Below are 21,653 nucleotides of genomic sequence, written 5' to 3' on the forward strand. Positions count from 1 at the left end.
TTCATTGGCTGATTTGTCTCATTACAGCCAATCAGACGCATCGGAACGCTGGGAAGTGGCGCGACCTTTGTATTTGTAACACAAAGTTGGCGGGAGATATACGAGCTACTGCGAGTGGCATTTGTTCGATACGCTAAAGGGAAAAGTTATGAATTAGCTAAATCAGTCATCGCTTTTTGTTTCTGCGTTACATCGGACTCATCGGAACTTCAGCACGAGGAAATTACATAATGGAGGATTTTGGTGTTTATGTCTTATTTGGCACTGATGAACCTCCTCGGCTAATTTTAAAGTAAGTTAACCAAACCAGTTTGCGGGTTTAAAGTCAGGTTAACTTAAATGGCTAAAAGTTAAATACCCAAGGCTATATGAATTTCAAAGAGAATATCGCACATCATAAGTGCTGCATACTGATCCCAATGTAACGTTACCCAACTCATCTCTAGTTAGCTAACATCTACATAGATCTCAAGGTTTTGTTAGAAATAAGCTATCTCTGCAACCCTAACCGAAAAACCACAAAATGCTCACATCCACATTGGCTAGCTATGCGAAATGGCACAAACCTAGCTAAATAACTAGATATCTTTTTGACCCATATGAAATTGTCTTTTGTGACCGAAAAGTCTACAGAACTTTGTCTAATCGTTTACAACACAGTCTCATAAAAATAACTCGTTTCCTAATGTAACGGGATGCATCCGATCTATTTGTCGAAAATTAGGAAGGAAAATTGCTAACTTTTCATGCTTTTAGCTTTAACAATATGATTCCATTAAATATTGAAGAGCAGAAACATTGATACGAGCAAGGCGTTTCTCATGAAACGAGTTAAATAGCTAGTTAATTTGTCAGTGAGTTTCTACCTCGAAAGCTTGGACACCCTTTTCAGTCCTTTCTGGGTTCTTTGATGAGGTAAATTGAGAGCAAGGGTTCAGCTGGCGGCAGGAAGTACCACACAGTGATGGCTGCCAGTCTCTTACGGTACCTGTCAATGCATCCGCCAGCTGCCAGTAAGAAATGGAGATGCTTGGTTAACAGTGTCGTTGAAACACTGTCTGGCCTCTGTTGAGCGGATTACCGTTAATAAAAGTCTTGGAGCAATATATGATTAATCTATCCCTGTATCCTAGACCTGAAAGAGTTGGTAATAGACAGTAACTGAAGTGGGACATCCTAACGAGTACTGATTGTTAATTCCAGATATCAGTGCTCACCGGCGTTCATGTGGTGAGAAATTTAAGTGGCCCACAATGACTTACCTCTCGGTTTCGTTTTATTTGATGATTAAAGGCATACAGAAGCAAATAAAGATGAAAAACAAGCTATCTGAAGAACACTTCAACTGTAAAATGATTCTATCTCATTACAGAAACATTAATTTTGCAGAAGTGGACTCTACAGGCTGGTCAAATGTCCTATATTTTTCATTGGCATATTGGAGGCAAAATTCTGAACCAAATTCTGAGCATTGAGGGTGTATATTGAGTCCTTATACTATGCAAGTCCCTAAAACAGGTCACTTAAAACATCAGTGAGACACTAGTTAATTGTTTCATATTAGCAATTGTACTTGATATTCATTGTTTCTTAAGTATCCTTTAATATGTCCTGATAATTATGTGGATATGTAGAGCATCCTTGTTTTAATATGCTGCCAGTGTACCCTTTTTTAAATGTTCATGAAATGTTTCACACTTGCAGTTCTACATGTTTTGGGTTGTACATTTCATGTCTTCCCCGTTTATGACTGAAATAGGAATAGTATGACTTATTTAAAAAATAAAATTGCAAGCAAGTGCTTATCGATTTTTACTGTTCATTGGTAAATTGATATAAAGCCTTAATATACCTTGGTGGTGTTTTTTCTTTTTTTCTTTTTTTTTGTTTAAAAGCCATTGTCAGGAAACATTAAGTAGAGATTGTAAAGTAAAACGGAAGTTTGTGGGTTGGTTTTTTAGGGGGTTGTAATAACCAGTCCTCCTTGCATAGGCTATATATTTGGCAATGCCAAATGTTGAGACAACTTTTCTGTGGTCTGACAAATATACACACAACAGTATCCAACAAGTTAAAAGTTTGTTTCTACACTCGAGTTCATTTTACAATATGTCTGGCAGCTGCCAGTTGGAAATAGCAGACATTCATTTTGGACTGGCTACTGCCAGTGGTGTTTTGTGGTTATCACTGGTTGGTATTTCCTGCTGCCAATTGAAGATCGATGCCCCTCTCTTAATTAAAGAGTTGATCCACATATCAATGAATCTGTGTTGTTACAGTAAAGTTAATTTGAAGGAATTCAACTATCTGTCGCAGGACACTTAGTTGAGGTAGGGATAATGAATATGAATTCTATCAATAGTGACCACCGAGTAGAGTAGGAAAAAAAAAACAAGTTTCTGAAATCAACAATGTGCACTTTTAATAATTGTTTATTTTATCACATTATTACTAAAAGGCCTTTTATGGTTCACTACCTTAATTTTGTCATCCCAAAATATTTTTTTCTAATATCGACCTTTTGTTCAAGACCCTATTAAATGTTATCTGGAAAGGTTTGAGAGTGTACAAATTTACAGGAACAACTGCCTCAACCAGGACACTTTGGCAGGAAAAAAATCCTTGATTTTAAATCATAAACGTGGTCTTGCTGCACAATTGTTTTCTGTCAAGGAATTGTCTCACTATTGGATATTCCATGCCACATGTGACGCTCAAACCTTATTCCATTATGGCAGCTATTGAGTGTGACGTTATGACTCTCATATGTCCTGCTTTCTGTATACAAAGAAGTGAGTGTCGTTGGACTGCTCCAAATCCTCTTCTTCCTTCACTTCAGAAGCTTATTTTGTGCTTCCTTCATTACTAGATTAGTCATCTGAACAATCCACAAACATGGCAAAAAAAATCCTCTGACAACAAGCACTGAGCAAAGTGAAGAGAATGTGGCTGATATAGTGTTGTTGGGTAATAATGCTGCCTCTCCCATGGGAAACTACAGTTCAATCCCCATCTGGGCAAGAGCTCTATGCTATCTCAATCCTTGGGCAAGACCCCTACAGTAGATTCGCCTGCCTTTTGTAAGATGATTTGAAAATTGTAATTGACTCTGGATAAGTTTGTCTGCCAAACGTGTAAAATGCAAGTGGGTAATTAATTAGCTTACTGTTGCTAGCCACTAGTACCCAGCAACAGACATGCCACCATATTGCATATTGTTAACATTGGCACACTTACCGAAACTAATTATTTTAGCATGCTAGCTAAATGGCCGCAGCAATGCAGAAAACAATGGTTGCAGCAGTCCCACATGGCCATGTTCTTGTGGCAGTCAAACCTCAAATTGTAACTCGCATCCAATCTGTTCTGGAGAAGCCTAGCCCGTGTGAACACTGGTCTACAAAGAAGCCTTTTGCGAGGACTATCATACCCATCACCCTGTGTTCTTCAGTAGAAAATGTTCTCATTATTGAAAAGAAGTGCCACACGAAGAGTGTTGAAATGGCTTCCACTGCATAAATGTTCTCTGTCTAAAGAAAGAGGCTCAAGCCCTTTGTCCCATATTGGATCTCTGAGCTCTGAACAAATACATATGGAAGTGCAAGTTCAGGACTTGTACTTATTTGACACCGTTACGGTTTGTGTGCTCAGACAATTGCTTGAAGGCCTCGTTTCACTCCTTGACTATTGGTTGAAAGACTCATTGTTCAGTCTGAGAGTGTTTGTGAAATGTACTGAGGCTTTCATTGCCCCTGCTAAGAGAGAGTGGCATCTGCCTCCCAGCATGCATGGATGACTGGCCTTTGTCAATGATCGATGCACAACGAGGGAGTATGCAGACATGCTGACAGAAGGTGGAAAAATGCATTTTGGGAGGCCACCGATAGGCTTCATAAAAGATGATCAACAATTGGTAGTCTCACTCAGGTTAGATCCATGGCATCATTTTTGTCAGCTTGGAAGTGGCAGCTGGGTCTCTGTCACTGAAGTGGCATGGACACAATGAGTGACAGGAAAGTCGTTACAAGATTAATCACAGTTCAGAGGGGGCGTGGGCTCAGTACGGTGGCATCACAACTGGCATATATCAATTGGCCAGGGAAGGTTTGATCCTGCACCTTGCACAACTGGCATGCAAACTGTAACGGGACTCCGGCCCGTTCCATGTGAATAAACAGCAGAGCCAAATATTAGAGGGATAACATGGATAATACAGGGGGCTGAAAGATGCTATTAGAGGGAACAAACCTGCCGCTTGCTGGAGTTTTGTAAAGTTATTGTAATTGCTTTATGTTGTTCAGGGTAGCCAACTGACTGTAGATAACTACTAGAGTTAATGTATATGTGTAGATATAGATATATTTATTATAATAGGGTAATGCCAGTTTGGGTTCAAAGCATGTACCTATTTTTGTTTTGTTCAGCGGTTGTAAGGGGATGAGTTAAGAGTCGTGCCCAGAACTGAGGGGGGAGTTGTAGTTTTGGTTCACGTTATTGAAGCAGGTAACTTTCCAAATAGAAAGGGGGAGGATAAAATTGTGATTAATGGCTCTGTGTTTGAATATGGGTGTAGTTATTATATATAATAACAATATTGGGATAATGGGGAAATGTTTTAAATGATAGCCTTTGTTTGGACTTATATTATGAATTTAATAAATTGTGTATCTAGGAGAGACACATTGATTGAATGCCATAATTGGGATCACGTTAAGTTGCCTTATTTTAGGGTTAACTTTTGTTGGTGTGGGTGACTGGATTTTTTTTTTTTTCTTTGTTTTTTTGGAATTTAATTTTTTTGTTGTTGGTTTATGGCATCATGCTCCTGCCACTGGACTTTTGAGGAAAATAAATCTCCCTTATTGGCATAATTACTACTGGAATCACCCTCTGTTTGCTCTCCCCCCTGCTATCCTGTTACACAGACTGAGCCTTTGAAGCAATGTCCACTTCTTATCCCTGAAAGCCATGCATGTGCAGGATTTGTTCAACCGAAGGACAGACTTGCTATCAAACGACAATCTTTATGGACAATGGAAGCTCAACTCCAATGTGCTATAACAATTTTGGGACAGTTACAGCTGGGCAATGGTGTATCTGAGTAGTATCCTCTGTTTTTTTTTCTGTGTATGATCAGGGTTTTTGTTGGGAGCTTGTCTCCCTGACACTGACCGGAGTGAAGCAGCAGCATTTGCCGATGGCCTGGAACTCACTGGCTAGGAGAGATCAGTCAGCTTCTCCACAGCAATCCATGCACACTCCCATTGCATGGGGACCTTCTGACCCAGGGACAGGCAGAAATGAATCATTTCTACCCAGAGAGCATGGCTCTATGTGCTTGACCCGTGAGTGCTTTAACTTGAGTGTGACGGGACTCCCACCAAATGTGATTAGAACTGTTCATAATGCCAGAGTCTCTTTCACCAAATCCCTTTATGGATACACATGGAGTGCATTGGTGGTGTGAAGACGAGAGGCACTGATCTAACTTTTTCAGGACTTGACGGACATGAGGGAACCTTTTCCATCCCTAAAAGCATACTTTTGCACTGTATCAAGACAGTGGGACTGCACACCTTAGGGTGCCATCTAATGAGGGGATGCATCGGAGGGGATGTATTCTCCTTGTTTCTAAAACAGTTGCCATCCTGAGATTTATCATTAGTGCTGGAGGTGATTTCTGTTGCCCTCTCTGAGCCTTCGGATCTGGTGGATCTTAAGACTTTATTGTTCAACAAGGCTCTTTTATTAGCCCTGGCCTCTGCAATGTGTGATAACAAGAAGATGCATGTTTTCTCAGTGACTGTCACCTTGCATTATAGAGCCCATTATTTAGCATACTCCAGCAAAGGCGTATCTAGCCTGAAGAGGCTTAGTGGGTTGGCAGCAGGTATTCAAAGCAGATTTTATGACCAATAGGAGTGTTAGGATATCCCATGTGAAACACTGAAACAAATGAAAGAGAGATGGACATTTCTCAGATTAGCATGAATTACATATCTCACCGAAACACCTTCCTTACTGTTTTGAAGGACACAAGTGTCAAGGCTTTCAGACAGCCAATAGCTGGCATAGTGTAACATGAATCTGACACAAACACAGAAGGATGTATCCCAGACTGAAACGCCTCACTCATGCCATTTGAGAAATGGGGATGTGGGAGCAATCTCAAATTTTTCTCCCTCCTGTATTCATTGCTTTTCTAGAGATATTGGTCTAATGTGTTTTATTTATAATTACTCCACAGTCTCCGTGAACCTGTTAAGAGATGTGTTGCAGTAAACCCTGGCATCCAGCAGATTGTACTGTTCTCTAGAGGAAGATGGGAAAAATGTACTAGTGTTTCCATACAGCTCAATGATGAGAGGGACAAACTTATCCTTCAGGGCAAATTAACTGCATTCAACAAGTAGGTTTGCTTCTTTAAACAACCTTCCTTTCTCCCATTTTACCATGGAAGCAAGGTTTTATGTTGTGATGGATACATTTTATCCTTCCAGGTGTGTTTCTTGGGAGTCCTGGGAAGACGACTTGTGGTCCAATGGGGCAACTCTAACTATGCAAATTGAGGGGGTAAGTGGTGTGGAAATCACAATGGCCATGCACATATTTTAAACTAATTTTTAAAGTTACCCGTGTCTGTCTGTTTCAGTTCAAAAATGGGAGGCCTGATTCAGCACTTACTATTGCCCAGAAGGAATGCACTCCAGAGGTGAGGAGTTTACCTGAATTCCCTTTTGATGTATTTCTAACTTTAATAAGTAGTCAGGCCATGTTCCTGAGGAGTGTGTCCTTCAATCATTCGTTGTAGTGCAATGCCACCACTGCCCTGGTACCTCGAGGCGGCCTTGGCAAGAGGAAGCGGTCCTGGGGAAAGGAGGAGGAAGAAGGGGAAGGAGAAGCCAGGGGACAGGAGAATATTTGCCCAATATTTGCCTCTTCAGAAAAGACACCACATCGACGGGGCAGGAACAATTCCCGGGCAGGACAGACACGCCTATTCCTGCCAAAAGAAGAGCAGGCCACCACTCGCGCACCTCAGAACCCCAGAGCTAAAGGCAAACAGGCCAAAACCCCCACACAGACTGGTGAGGATGACTGTGAGCAGTGCTGGGTGATAAAACGATCTATAAACAGGACTGTAATAAAAATTTATGTTGAGAAAAATACGTTTTTGACAATTTTACCATAAGGCTGTATGTAACAGCCTATCACACAGCAGAAACAAATGTGACAAGTCACTCCAAAGCTGTGGAAACAAAAAAGGTTACTATGACTTCAGTTATATGGAAGTGGTTTAGATAGCTGAACAGTGATGTACACATTAAGATGATCTGCAGAATATGTTGTTGGTTTGTGCAAACCCAAGACAGGAAACGCAACACATCTTTTCCACCTTCGACTGCACTCACTTTGTGAAAATACAGCCCATATTGGTCCATCCACATTTTAGCAGCGCTGGTGGGGCTGTACCAAAACAACAATAAATTGTTTTGCTGCCATTACCCCATATAAAAAGCAATTAAAAAGGAGCAAGGATATAACAAACTCAGATACAGCATAATGACTGGTTTACAGTGTTTACATTTTGCACTTTTTCCACTGATTTCTGTTTTAAAACACTGTAAAACCAATACATATTACTTTAATGTTTTGTTAGTTTGTTAAAGCAGATAAAGAATTTTTGCACTGATAAATGTTAGTTTATTATCAAAAATTGTTCTATTCTATGTTCTAAAGTTTACCTAATGAACCCCAGGATATTCTTTACCCTTTATCTCAGCATTATCAAATTATATGTTGTGATAAATATTGATCAATATAGGAAAATATACAGTGTTCATAGTGCCCAGCCCTAATTGCAAGGTTTGGCCCTATGCATGACTGGCTGCCTCTTAGCTGGGCGCAGTAATTGAATACTCTCAAATTTGTGTGCAAATGTTTTGTTATTAATGTTTCCTTTTTAGCCCTTCTAGACATTCCTTCAGGTCGCTGGGGTCAAACACTCTCTGCAATTGACCCTCAGACAGCCATACTGATTGGAGGACAAGGTGCCAGAATGCAGTTCTGCAAAGATCCTATTTGGAAGCTGTGTACAGGTGAGCTTGTCTCTTCTATCCAAAGAATGTATATCTTCTCTTTCTTTTTTTTTTCTTTCTTTCTAGTGTTTTGACAACAGGCGTGCGTGTGTGTGTGTGTGTGTGTGTGTGTGTGTGTGTGTTTTCCCTTCTTCTCTGAACATTCCAACTTTTGTGTCATCTTCATATTCAGAGGATCTGTCTTGGGCACCAGCAGAAACACTGGCAGAGGGCCCCACCCCAGAGGCTCGGATTGGCCACACTGCGACCTATGACCCAGAGTCAAAGCGAATCTTTGTGTTTGGTGGCTCTAAGAATAAGAAATGGTTTAATGATGTCCACATTCTGGACACACAAAGCTGGCGCTGGACCATGGTGGAGGTTAACTGGAGTTTTTTTTTCTTCTTCTTCTTCCTTCCCCCCTCCTTCCATGTAGTGCTGCTTATCCAAACACCAAGTGAACTTATTTGAGATTCTCCGTTGAGGTCCCACTACAGTGTTTGAGAACCACGTTGGTTTCTGAAAGTAATCTATAGATTGTGGGAAATATTTTTTTCTTCTAATGCTTACGTCCTCAGGCACAAGGTAAAGTTCCTCCTCTGGCCTACCACAGCTGTACACTGTTCAGGGGAGAGCTCTTTGTGTTTGGAGGGGTGTTCCCTCGTCCCCACCCTGAACCTGATGGCTGCAGTGACTCCTTGTACATCTTCAACCCTGAAATGGCCATATGGTACCAGCCCATTGTGATTGGAAACAAGCCTCCACCACGCTCTGGGTGAGTGAGGGTTAAGGGAAGAAATGTGAATTAGTGAAATAAGAATAATTGAATTTCACCTGTATGTGTGCTAGTACAGCGGTTTGCAGAGGAAATTGGGCTGGTGTATGTGACTCTTTCTCGTGTGTGTGTGTGTGTGTGTGTGTGTGTGTGTGTGTGTGTGTGTGTGTGTGTGTGTGTGTGTGTGTGTGTGTGTGTGTGTGTGTGTGTTGCGATGCAGTGTAATTGGGTTAGATCATTGAGATTTAGGTGACTTTTGATTGCTGATGGTTTTTCATTGAGTCCTCCTCTTGTCCAGGCATTCTGCTTGTGTGATGCAGGGGAAAATCTTCATTTTTGGAGGCTGGGACACTCCTGTCTGTTTTAATGACATGTTTCAACTGGATTTATGTAAGAGACTTAGTCATTTTTGTTGTTACTGCATCTGTTTTGATATTGCAGTGACTTTATGTTGTCAGGAAAAACCTAAATGAGCAATCGTTTAGGAGCAGAAATTGCAGTTTAATCTTCAAGGCAGGGTCTAATTAATCAATGCACTGTTAATGATGCTGGTATTACTAGAGCTAAGGTTTGGTTCAGGGTTTTGTCAAATGCAGGACTAAAACTCTTCCTTTAAACTGCATGTTTTACCCCTTTCTAAGGTTGACATGCTTTGTTTGGTCCGTCTAATGGTTGATGAATGCTTCTTATTGGTCAATGTTTACTTTTAATCCTTTTCAACCATTATTGATTTGCTGTCTCTAATTGTGGTTGTGTGACTTTAAGGCTTGATGGAGTTTTCAGCTGTGCAAACAAGTGGATCAACCCCTTCACCAAGAAGGTGATTGCAGTATTTCAGTCAAAATTAACATTTTCTGCTTATTTTCTAAATTTCATGGAACATCAGGTACGTGTATTTGATCATTCAATAATCTTGAGCCATTTACTGGGTTTTGTTTTTTTCCCCCATCTCCAGTGACTGCCTAAACAGATGTTTGTTTTTTTTAGCATAATTAAGCCATTACTCATCACACAGTCTTGGATTGTTTTCTGATTTGTTTAATATTTACATTCTTTGACATCTTGACCTTTGTGTCACAGCTGGCATGGCTGTGCTGCCCTGTCTGATTCCTGTTTCTTAGTCCATGGAGGCTATAATGGGAATGTTGCACTGAGTGACGCCTTTATCTTCAACACAGGTGAACATTTGTGTCTTGCTGAGTGTCATTTAGTTGATATATACAGATCCTTGTTGGTAGTAGCTGTGCTCTATCTATCTATCTATTATATTGTTAATGTGCATCAGAGATTTTTAAAAATGTTATACAAATTTGCTTATGTTCAAAACTCGGAGTGAAGTCAGTGGATTCAGTCTCACGAGTCTACTCCATTTACTTAGTCATTGTCTATGATGCCATGTCAATGTCAAAGCTAGAGGGTGCAAAAACCCAAGGTACAAATATACACCCGCAAGTGTTGTGTGTAAATATCCAACTTTTGAGCACAGACAAATTACCTGCACATTTTTCATAAATGTCCCTCATTAGCAGTGATGTGCATAACAAATTGAACTACACAGTTAATAATACACAACATCATAATATTCAGAAATCAAAATGTGTTTGAGAATGACCTAGAAAGTCGGCAATGGCAGACCTCTGTGCATTCAACAGTCTGATGTGGGGTAGTGACTTTTTTGTTCCCCTCTGTGAATTGAGTGATTGACTACAGAGAGTGTTTTCTAGATCAGGAAGGGCATGGCTGGTCTAATGGTCTCGAGGGCAATGTTGTCAGCAGTGTTATGCTCTTGATAGCATCTCGATTGACTAATGGGTTTGGTGTGAGGATCAAGACATGATTCATTAAAAAACAACAACAACATTATGAAGACTACGGAGAATATTTAGAAAGCTCAGGAGATGGGTGTTCCATACAAGCTGTACTAAGCAAAGGTGGTTAGCTCTGATTTCTTAGTCATTGGGGTAGTTGAAAAGTTCTGCATTGGCAAGGCACCAGGGGTGGATGAGATTCACACAGAACTGCTGAAGGCCTTGGATTTTGGAGAGCTGTTGTGGCTGACGTCCCTCTACAAGATCGCATGGACCTAAACGGTGGCTCTGGATTGGCAAACTGGCCTGGTGGTCCTGTGCCTCAGGTTCAGGAGGAACAATGGGGATTCTGTCTCTGAAATGGTGGACAAGTTCTTTACTTTCTCCCAGATAGTTGAGAGGGCGTAGGCGTTTGCCATTCCTATGCCACCTCAACTATCTGGGAAGAGGTGTTTTTTGTTTTTTTTTAAAAAGTTGGCGTTTTGTGAATCTAGAGAAAGCATGTAACCATGTGCCCAGAGATGTTCGTTGGGAGCTGCTTTGTATAAGGTGTCATTTGATCCTTGTACTCTCGATGTGCGCTGTGTTGGTTTTGGCGTTGAATCAAGCTTTGTCTCTACTTATTTTCATTTCATTTTTGGTAAGTCATTTCAAATATTCTCTTATCCAGATCAGCTTGCTTTTTTATCATTATGACAATACATATGCATAGCGAAGAGCAGGAGAACTTCCATCAAGTGCACCAGGAGTTTGTATTGTTACTATTGGCAAATGGTGTCATCCATGCTTCCTTGATTGGTGCTCATAAACGGCATGCTGAAGGGTTTGCAGCTGAATGTGAAGCAGTCAATACGCAGATTAGCACCTCAAAGTCTGAGTCCATGGTTATCTCCTAGAAAAGGACAACATGCTCCCTTGAGGTAGCAGGTGAGAACCTGTTGTAACCTGAGAGCCTGTTGAACCTATTAGATGCAGTAATGCGATTGCTTATCAGTGGTAAAGAGGGAACTGAACAGTAAAGCTACACTCAATTTACTAGTTGACCTATGTCTCCACCCTCACCTATGATCAAGCTCACTCTGTGAGGATGAGGACATATGCTATCTGGGAGGTATACTAGGCACAGCCAATTGGGAAGAAATGGCTAGACCCAGCAGGTCCCATGGGAAGAATTTTATCTCCAGCTAACCTGGTGGTCCCCCAGGAAGAGGAAGTGGCTGAGGACCAAGACCTCTGTGTTTCTTTGCTTACCCTTTTACCATCATGACTCTGAAGTGGTTAACGTGATTTACAGCATTTCATAGACAGTCTCATCCAGAGTGCTTTGTCATTTACTCATAGAATACATCCTAGCCAGTACAGCAAGTTAGAGTCCAACATACCAATACAGTATTCTAGGCATCAGCACTGATGCCTAGTACTGCAAAGTACATAAGCTCTATCTCAGACAACAATCAGTAAATCTTTTATCCAAAGCAATTTACAATTATGACTGAGTACAACTTGAGCAGTTGAGGGTTAAGGGCCTTGCTCAGGGGCCCGGCAGTGGTGGGGCTTGAACCAGCAATCTTATTATTACAAGTCAAGTACCTTAACTACTGAGCTAACAGTGCCCAAGTATCCTACAAGAGGAGTAAGGAGCAACATGGGTGCTGGTTCAGTGGTCATTTAAATATTCCACAAATAGATTGGTATTCAGTCTGCGTTTGAAGACTGCAAGAGACTCTGCTGTCCGGACAGTAAGCAGACGTTCATTCCACCATCTAAGAACCAGAGCAGGGAATAGTCTTGATGGTTGTCTACCATGAGACTTGAAGCATGGTATTTCTTGCCGAGCCGTACTTGGGTCTAAGTACTTGAGGTATGGTTTGGGCTTTGACTATTGACATCATGTATGGAGGGGCTGGCCCATTTTTGGCTTTGCGGGCAAGCATCGAGTTTTTACATCTGATGTGGGCAGCTACTGGAAGCCAATGAAGGGCGCGCAGCACCAGAGTAGCGTGTGAACTTTGGAAGATTGAAGACCAGTTGTGCTGCTTCATTCTAGACAGAGGTCTGATGGCTCTTGGAGGAAGACCAGCAAGTTGCAGTAGTCTAGTTTTGAGATTACAAGAGCCTGCACAAGCACCTGGGTGGCTTTAGTTATCACATGATGAGCTTTTTCCTCACTTTAGTTATCAAATAGCCACCACACTACGCATAAGCTGTATTTGGAAGCTTCTGCTTCTTGAAGGTTCAGCTTGAAAGTCAGCAAATCTACACATTTAGCAGTTCTGATTTACTTGAACACAGACTTTTTTGTCTTTTTGGGCTTGTCATGTCACCTTCGGCTGGCACATATGGTAGACCGCATAAATTTGTCTGAGGATTTGCATGGTTTTGAAGCCTAAAATGTAAAGTTATTGTGACTTGGTGCGCCATCCCATTTCACTTCACAGGACCTGGTAAATATTTTGGTGTGTTTTTGTTTTTAAAATCAATAGACACTAGTTGCTGGACCTCTTTGGCACTGTCTCCGCTAACCTCAGAGCCACGTGCTGGACATTCCATCATCACCATGGCAACCACATGCATAAAGGTACCTCGCACATCCTAGAAATGAACAATACAAGGCTCATTTGACAGTGAAAAGATTTATCTTGATTCAGATGTCAATTTGAGTCTCATTTTCTTTCTTACACAGTTTTTGTTCAACTCATGGGAGTCTTATTTGCTTTCTTTTGTCCAAGGGGTTCTCTGGTGAGCAGGAAGAGTCTTCCTCACAAGCCTTGCTCATATTTGGGGGAGGAGATAATGAAGGCAGCTTCTTCTCAGATTTGATCACCATGCCAGTGAAGAATCTATGAATGAGAATATTTGAAGCTGTGTGGATGACTGTTTTAATGGAGAAACTAAATACATCTTCATTGTGCTAATTTTTTCCTCAAACGTGATTTATTTTAAGTGTTTTAGGCTCATAAATTAAAATTAGCATTGTGTGGCCCATGGCCTTTTAGTGGATACTAAATTTAAAAAATGATGGCATGGCTGAGAAAAGGGTGAATGGCTCCATGGGTGTTTTGGAAATTTAAAAATAATCTTCAGTTGGAGTAACTGCTGGTCTGCAGCAGTGAACCTCTTTACCCTTGTCATGGAAGACCAACTGTCTTTCAAACCTGCTTTGAGAACACCTGAATGATACTGTTGTAAATTAATTGTTTTAAAGATGTATGTAGTCATTAAAGTTATCTGATGATATGCATTGAAAATATTGCATTATCGTGTTTGTATTCTGTGACTAGAATGTCGTGTAAGCATCCTGGGCATTTTTGTTACAGATTGATGAGACCACATGCTGCATTCATGCCCGACTGATCTGGATTTGTGAGCTGGTGTTTCACAGTTGACATGTACGGGGAAATAAAATCCTGAATTTAAAAAAAAAAAAAAAGATTTTTATACAGAACCTTGTGAATGTGTTTCTAAAATGGTAGCATTGCAAAGATGTTTAACTTTGGTATTATAGTGGGCAAGCGCCGCTTGGTGTCAGCCTACGTCTGTGGTCCACCGCTGAACGGTAAATACCGCAGTCTTCGTCAGGGCGCCGCTGTCTGCCACGACTGATGCCGATGGTAGCCGAGCTCGGGTCCTCGCCGCCCCTAGCTGCGCGTCGGCCGGCCATGTTGCCTCGCGCTGGTTCCGGTATGTAGCGCGCTAGCTCGGTTCAGTCCTCGCGCTGCGTTCGAGGACTATCCTGACCGGGCGCTCAGTGAGGAAGAGGCGAGTTGAGGGTGGCGGTAATGGATTTTCTTTTCCCACAACTTGACGACTTTGGATGCTACCATGGACAGTTGTTAACTAGCTAGGCTACTTTCCGCACACATTTTCTTGAGGAGGGACGAACCGTAGCGGTTTGGAGCTCGCTAGACCGGAGTAACGCGATTTCCGTGGATCTTTGGAGTTTTCGGGATCGCCTGTTTGAAAGATAGCTAGGTTAGCTGACTAGCACGCTAACATTTGGCTAGTCCTCGCGTTGATTAAGGTGGCTCACTCCCACGGCACAGGAGTTAGCTCACTACACTGATTTGGGTAACTAACGCAGCATAGGCTTCTGACATTGCTGTTTAATCGTTCGTGTCAGTTTTCATTCGGCCAGTATCGGTTTCATTTCAGGGCGCGTTGTTTTGTTGGTAGCATCCGTCATTGTGTTTCTCCGCAGCGATTGTCAGCTTAGCTGGTTAGCTAACTATAACCGATGCAGGTCGGCCTGACATACTTGACTTTTATCTTTCATGTGCCAGTAAAAGGTTCAACTTTTTGTTTCCCGCATCGACAAGTGTTTCTTAATCAGTTTAAGAGATTGAATGATGCGGTTGTGTTTCGGGCACATTGCTGCTTCACGCATACTGAAGTTACCCAGACAGCCTGAGCGAGAGAATTTAGTCGGTCTTTAATTATTAATTAGGTTTGGCAGGTTAACGGTCGTTTGTATTTAGATTTTATGTTGGGTAATTGAAACAGTGTTTTAAAAACAACTGTAAATCACCCGACTTTGTGAATCTAGATAGCTCGTGTTTTCTCTTGTGCTATTTAACCTGGATTGTTGACATGGACACGTACTTGCTGTAACTAATGTGGGGTTCAACTTGTTGATCTGTCTGCGTGGCTAGCTGCTTGCTGGCGAGCTAGCGTTAGCATTAGCTGGTTAGTTCATTCAAATCCGTGTTCTCTCCCGAACTGCCGGGTTCCACGAAACATCTGCCGGCGACAGTGCTAAATGTGTGTGTGACTCTGGAAAAACTCTTCCTCGGACCCATTTCTGAGAATCCCTGACCAAAAATGTCAACCCGGACTCAAGGATTAGGTGTCATAGAAAATTCTTCTGGCCAGGTGAGATTTTAGATTCTAGCCCTCGTTCATGTAGGTTGGCTAAATGACTTCTTGCTCACGTGTTTTACACAGGATGTCATCATTTGTTTAGGACACACGTTTTAATGTTATTCCTTCAGTGTTTGATATTTTGTTGTTTTCATACTGTGCCGCAAGTGAAAAGCATTAGTTAGGTAAGAGAGCCAACAATATTGAACAGGTTGTACTAAAATAGCCTCTGTGGAAACATTTAAAATTAGCCCCCTGTAGAATATCCCGTTGTGCTCCCTGCTTTCTCATCTAAGCTATGATGCCATGTAAAGGATGTGGAGTAACTTTACCTGAAGGAAATAGTTGTACTCAAAACAATACCGTCTTAGCCAGTCCTAAATTAATCACTCTGATAAGGCTTTTCTTGCTTGCCTTTTCTTTTTTTTCTTTTTTTGGCTTATAGCCTCGATTTCCTGTGTCAGATTGAAGGTGAGTTTTTGTAAGTGAGAAAAGCGGGCGTGAGGGAGCGAACTTGTATCAGTTTTGAAATTGACTAAACACCAGATACACATTTTTGTTGCTATATTGCTACTCGTATTTGCAGACATCAGTCATTAGACTTGTCTTCAAATAATATTTTACACTGAGGAATAAAAGCCATACTGATTTACCTTGGTGATGGGTGATTCATACTACTGAAAATAAAGTTTGGTTGCATCGTCCCCTTTTTAATCTCTGTCTTGTGATGTAAACCAAAAGCTCTTTCAGCAGGTACAGTGAAAAGTTGGATTTCTGTGCTCATTGATTAATGATGCAAGTATTACTAATGCTGACTGAATAGAGTCTAAGGAGAGGTGAGCTGTACCTGAGTGCACCTAGCTCATTGACTTAATGTGGAAAGAGATGTTGGCTTTTTTCTTTTACTGTTTCCTGGAAGCCCCATTTCAAGGAACTCACACTCCCAATGATAGGCAGCCTCATGCATCTGGTCTAATAGAGGTTTGGAGTGAGAAAGATGAGTCAGTGGTGTTAATCATGCAACTGAAACATGGGTGAGCCTCAGCTCTACAAGACGTAGGAGTGCTAAGAAAATGTGTTGGTATTTTATATCAGCCACCAGTGGTGCATTCAGGAGTAGATTAATAACAGGTGGGGTGGGTGTGTGTATGTATGTATGTGTGTGTTTTTTATATATATATATATATATTTTTTTTTTTATATATATATTTTTATATTTTATGTTTTTTATATATATATATATAATGTATGTATGTGTGTATGTGTATATTTTATATATATATGTGTGTGTGTATGGTGTGTGCATATGTGGAATGAAGGATAGACACTCAGAAGAAAAAGATTGAAGTATTTATTTTCAACATAGTTGTGAAAGTGATTGTAAAAGCTAACATGTATGTTTGTAAAGTGTATGTACGTATGTCCTTGGTTATGAGAAAGGCGCTATACAAATGTAAATAATAATAATATTTTAAACTGGTGTGTTGTTTAGTTATACTTTTGGAAAAAAAAGGCAGGAAAACAGACACTCAGTTACATTACTGTTTAGCTAGGCTGTATCAAACTTGATATGCTTACCATTAGAACTTGGCCCATGAAACTTTTGTCCTTGATTCTCATGTGTGAACTTGTCCAGCCTTCTCAGGATGATGCACACATGGCCTTAGTATGTGTGGACATGCGACAGGTTTCCTTTTTTATTGAGTCATTTGCTACCCTTGCTGTCAGCTCTCTAGCAGCCATCTATGCAACAAATCAGTCCCTTAGTTTACTTTTACTGAACTAGTTAGACCAACAGACCTAGATTAAACAGAAGACAACAGATGTTTTAGACTGCTTAAGTTGATTAGAGGTAGGCAGCATAACGTAAGTGCATGTTAATGAGTTTGGATTTTGGACAGTCTAAAAACTGCATTAATGTTGAACCACACAGATTTTTCCCTGTGTTATACAAAGGCATCTATGCCCAAAAGTGACAGTTTATAGGGGTTTATATTTAAATATCTCTCAAAGCAAATAACTTTAATTATATTAAAAAAAAACATGTTCTGTGCACTGAGTCATAAATGTCTTTATTTATTTATTTATTTATTTATTTATTTATTTATTTGTTTATTTGTTTGTTTATTTATTTAGCCTCAACGTTAAAGTTTGCATACTTATTAGATGAAGTCTGTGCATGTGGCTATATGCTAAGACTCCAAAAAAGCCAGTGAAGGAGACAAATCTTTCAGTAAATTTTAGTAGTTATTCTGGTCTGGTCTGAATTCACACCCAAGTATATTCACACTAATTCACACTAATGCATATTACATGGCCTCTTTTCCTGTTATTTGATTTCTTTAATTCATCATAGTAGCATTGAAACCATGTAGTGAGTTACTTATAAAAGGTAGTAATAACAATAATAATAATAATAATAATAAAATTGTAGTTATAAGTGCCATTCAGGATACCCAAGGTTACTGTGAAATGGTGAAAAAATTGCAACTCGAGGAAAAAAAGCAGCAATACACAATAGGATCACACATTTTTCCTCATATGGGACTTAACTAGAATTTTTCAATTGATAGCAAAATTGATATTTAAATGCACATGAACTGTCTTTAGACCATCTAAATAAAATGGCTAATCCAGTTATCCTGCACTTTTTAACTGTCAGCTTTTGTTGCCTGTACAATGATGTAGTACAAAAGTAAAAGAAAGCAGCTGTTTGTTTTCCCATTTTTAAACATTTTGACTTCTTCGTGATAAATTAATGGAAGATTTATTTAGCATATCTGCTTTCTATTTAATCATTCTCCCTTTCTCTTTTGTCCAGCATACACAAGGTGTTGGCAGTTCTCTTCGCTATGGTGAGCTAATTGGGTGTTAGTTGTTAATTAGCATTAGCTAATTTTAAAAGTATGATGATATCGAACACATTTTCTGGGTGTCCTGCAACTTGAAAAATAATTTTCCATGTTGACAATCTTGGACACAAAAGGGAGTATGCCTATACATGATATTGTGGTGATAAATATGACAAAAGTTGGCCAGTCATCTCTGAATCAACACAGATTAGACTAGTGACGTATGCACATTGGGGGGAAAAAAGAAACTGTATTCAACCTCCCCCTGTTTATATGTTCACATTCAGTAGGAGACTAATGCTAGAAACGGGTAATTTATTCTCATATTCAGATGTTTGTTGCCTATGGGCACCTTCTGCTTAGCGTCGTTGATCTACCATGGTGTATCATTGGTTTGCTGTTTTCAGATTAAACTTTGTGGTGTCTAACGTCAAACACTACATAATCATGTCGCTACATCAAACCCTGATACAAGTTGTTGTACTAAGAGGACATTAATGATCACACATCCATGTGTTGTCAGTTGAGCTTAAATAACCATTCAATTCATATTTCCCATCCATTTTCATCTTTTCAATGCTTGGGTGTGTGTGTGTGATGCTACTTGTCCCTAACATGGTGACACTACTTAGAATATGGTCTACATATCAACAACTTGACAAATTCAAAGTTATCTGAATCATACGACAGACCACCATTACGTTATTATGGTAACAAATAAAATCAGACCTCAGAAGTGTAATAACTGATGTGAGAGAGCTATTAGAGAGAGCTATTAGAGCCTTGATACCCCAACACAGTGTACTTGGCAGGCTTTTTAAATTGTTATGTAAAGGAAGGGAAATGCTGATGAAGAGAGCACTGAGTAATCCAATGACAGTGGAAGTTATCAATAAAAGTGGTATTGCCACTGTCCTGCAGACATGAAAGAGTGTGTTTTTCTTATGCACCAAGAAGGGTTTTTTAACCAACCAAAACCAAGAAACAGCAATAAAAATTCTAAAACAGCCCTCTTCTCTTGTCTGGAGTTGGTAGAGTTTGGATGAGAGTCAGTATAATTGAGACGTCATAGGGCTGATAGTCAGTCTGGAGTCAGCTTTGATCCATGGAGCACCAGATATTTCCTTTCTCTTTTGTTTACTGACTAGAAAAAGGTGTAGTTAAAAGTTAATCATTAGTTATATATTCATCGTAAGATTTAGAGAAGTCGAAGAATTTGAGCACTTCAGCTTTGTTTTTGGCATTTTGCTGCTCACACTCAACTGTATCACAGTGAGAGTCTGAACCTGTTGCCATTTACCCGTACACAAGTCTCAATTTCTAAGCAACTGTTGTCTATAAACTGTGTGTAAATCACTGCAAAAAGGGCTCCATCTTTCTTTTAACGAAGATTTATGAGGCTCTTTGCTTTTATGGTGGCAACCAAATGCAAATGTCAGCCTGGAATTGCAGATTCCAACACATTTTCTCCGAGAACCAGCACAGAGTCGTACATTTCTGCTAATAGGTTTTGCAGTGCTAATTCCAGGTATGGTGTTAGTTCTATGAGTCAATCAATGTGGACACTATTGCACAGCAATGGAACCCACAAAACGGTCTCTACTTTTTTTTCTATTCCAAGGTGAGATTTCCCTGTGTCCAGACTGCTTCCCATAGCTGAAATTAGCTTGACTCATGAACTGACTGGCCTGTTATCATGCAAGTTATGTCTAGTTTAGATAGCATTTCTGGAAATTTTAATGAAGCTATTCCAGACTATTATATACTATTATCTATCTAATAAATTTTTTTTTTTTAAAGTGTGTGTGTGTATATGTATGTGTGTAATATATATATATATATATATATATATATATATATATATATATATATATATATATAGGGACAAATCCAAACTACTTTTCCCCCCATGTGTCACAATGTGCTCTACAGTACCTTATTAGAAGAGTGATTTTTAACAGGATATGTGTTTATAAAACTGCAATGAGTCAGTGAAAGTGACATTTTTCCTTACAAAATGTCAGTTTTGCATTGCTGTTACATTTAAAAAGAGTGAAATTGGGCTGGAATTTCTCTTATGGCAAACTTGTACTGTTCTATAGATAAATCAGAGATATCAGATAGCATTATAACTAGAATATGCCATTTAAAAAGGCCTTTTGTTATTTTTCATTTTATTCAACTCTCGCTGTCTAGTTAATAATAATATCTGATTCACAGCAAATTGTGTTTTTGAACATAATATCCTTAATAGAGTTCAAAGAAGATTAGAGTCTGTGCTAAAAAAAACTTCTCTTAATTTCTCTCAGTAAGGCTTTTCACCATCCCAGTGTAGAACCAATTAGGGTATCATTGGTCAGTTTAAGCTCTTAACCATGTCATCATTCAGTTTAGGGTGTTAAATCTATCTTCATTGTTTTCCTACAGTCAAAGTATTTAACCTCAAATGTGGTCTAATACAATTTGATTAAATTTTCACCCAATTGAAAAAAATCTCAAGTAATAAATATTGTAATGGCAATATATAGCACTTATAGCACTTATCATTGTTTAAGATAGATAAGAGCGTCTGCTAAATGTCGTAAATGTAATGGAAAAGTACACCAGTGAGCTTGATTGGAGACCTACATTTACATATCATTAAACACTTAAAGGGTTAACTTTTTATATACATGAGTCATCAAACAAGCATTTGATAAAATGTGCATATTAATTATTTCTTTGCTTATTCGATCTGTTGTTCATGCTGTTGCATATTACAGTGCAATCACTGCTGGTATATAAGAAATTGTCAAAGATTCCATATTTGTTGTGCTTTTCTTGCATTTACTTGTTGCACACATGGTTCGGTGTACAATGTTAAGCTTACAAAGCCTTCCTAATAGGTGGTATCGATGTCCTGTTTTTAATTTTTTTTTTTTTACTGAATCGAGATTGGACAGTGTGATGCCATTTGCTAAGAAAATATACTTTGTTTACTAACATGAAAAGACATAGTAGGAATTGCATTGACTAGGTTTCTTTACAGTTTACTTTTCTCCAAAAAGGAAGTTTTAGGACCAGTGCTACCATAGCCTGTCACGACTACCTCAGTAGTGTGTTGAGAGCATAGTTGAATACCTTATAGCCAATCTGATAGCCTAGAATTACATGCTATTTTGCATACTTTACTGAACCCACCAACACACCCCAATTCTTTGTTTGAAGCACAATTTATCACACAGTAGTGTAGTTAAGGTTATGAGGAACAGTACACAAAATGTAATAAGTAGCAGCAATTCTT

The 21,653-nt window shown here is 39.6% G+C and overlaps 2 protein-coding genes across 16 annotated transcripts in view; both read left to right on the forward strand.

Annotated features, from left to right (window-relative positions):
• The first annotated feature begins 97 nt into the window (after positions 1-97).
• krcp (kelch repeat-containing protein) lies at positions 98-14,042 on the forward strand. Its single transcript, XM_027014002.3, has 13 exons — positions 98-292; positions 6,248-6,409; positions 6,501-6,573; positions 6,653-6,712; positions 6,812-7,088; positions 7,968-8,099; positions 8,272-8,459; positions 8,657-8,853; positions 9,152-9,243; positions 9,619-9,673; positions 9,934-10,031; positions 13,145-13,239; positions 13,391-14,042. The coding sequence occupies exons 1-13, from the start codon at positions 231-233 to the stop codon at positions 13,505-13,507; spliced, it is 1,608 nt and encodes a 535-aa protein (XP_026869803.2). The 5' UTR covers positions 98-230; the 3' UTR covers positions 13,508-14,042.
• Positions 14,043-14,248: 206 nt separating this feature from the next.
• The window catches only part of mark2b (MAP/microtubule affinity-regulating kinase 2b), a 33,270-nt gene continuing 25,865 nt past the window's right edge, over positions 14,249-21,653 (forward strand). For 12 of the 15 annotated variants that reach the window (XM_081694428.1, XM_081694429.1, XM_081694432.1 and 9 more), the window contains exon 1: positions 14,349-15,530. In XM_081694428.1, the coding sequence (XP_081550554.1) occupies positions 15,480-15,530 (51 nt within the window). In that variant the 5' untranslated portion in view covers positions 14,349-15,479. Of the gene's footprint in view, positions 15,531-18,339; positions 18,374-21,653 lie in introns of all 15 variants that reach the window. The other 3 variants (XM_081694433.1, XM_081694436.1, XM_081694435.1) reach the window with 3 other exon arrangements.

The sequence above is a fragment of the Electrophorus electricus genome, chromosome 13 (genome assembly GCF_041902795.1).
Source record: "Electrophorus electricus isolate QZ-2024a chromosome 13, ASM4190279v1, whole genome shotgun sequence".
In the NCBI taxonomy this organism is placed as follows: domain Eukaryota; kingdom Metazoa; phylum Chordata; class Actinopteri; order Gymnotiformes; family Gymnotidae; genus Electrophorus; species Electrophorus electricus.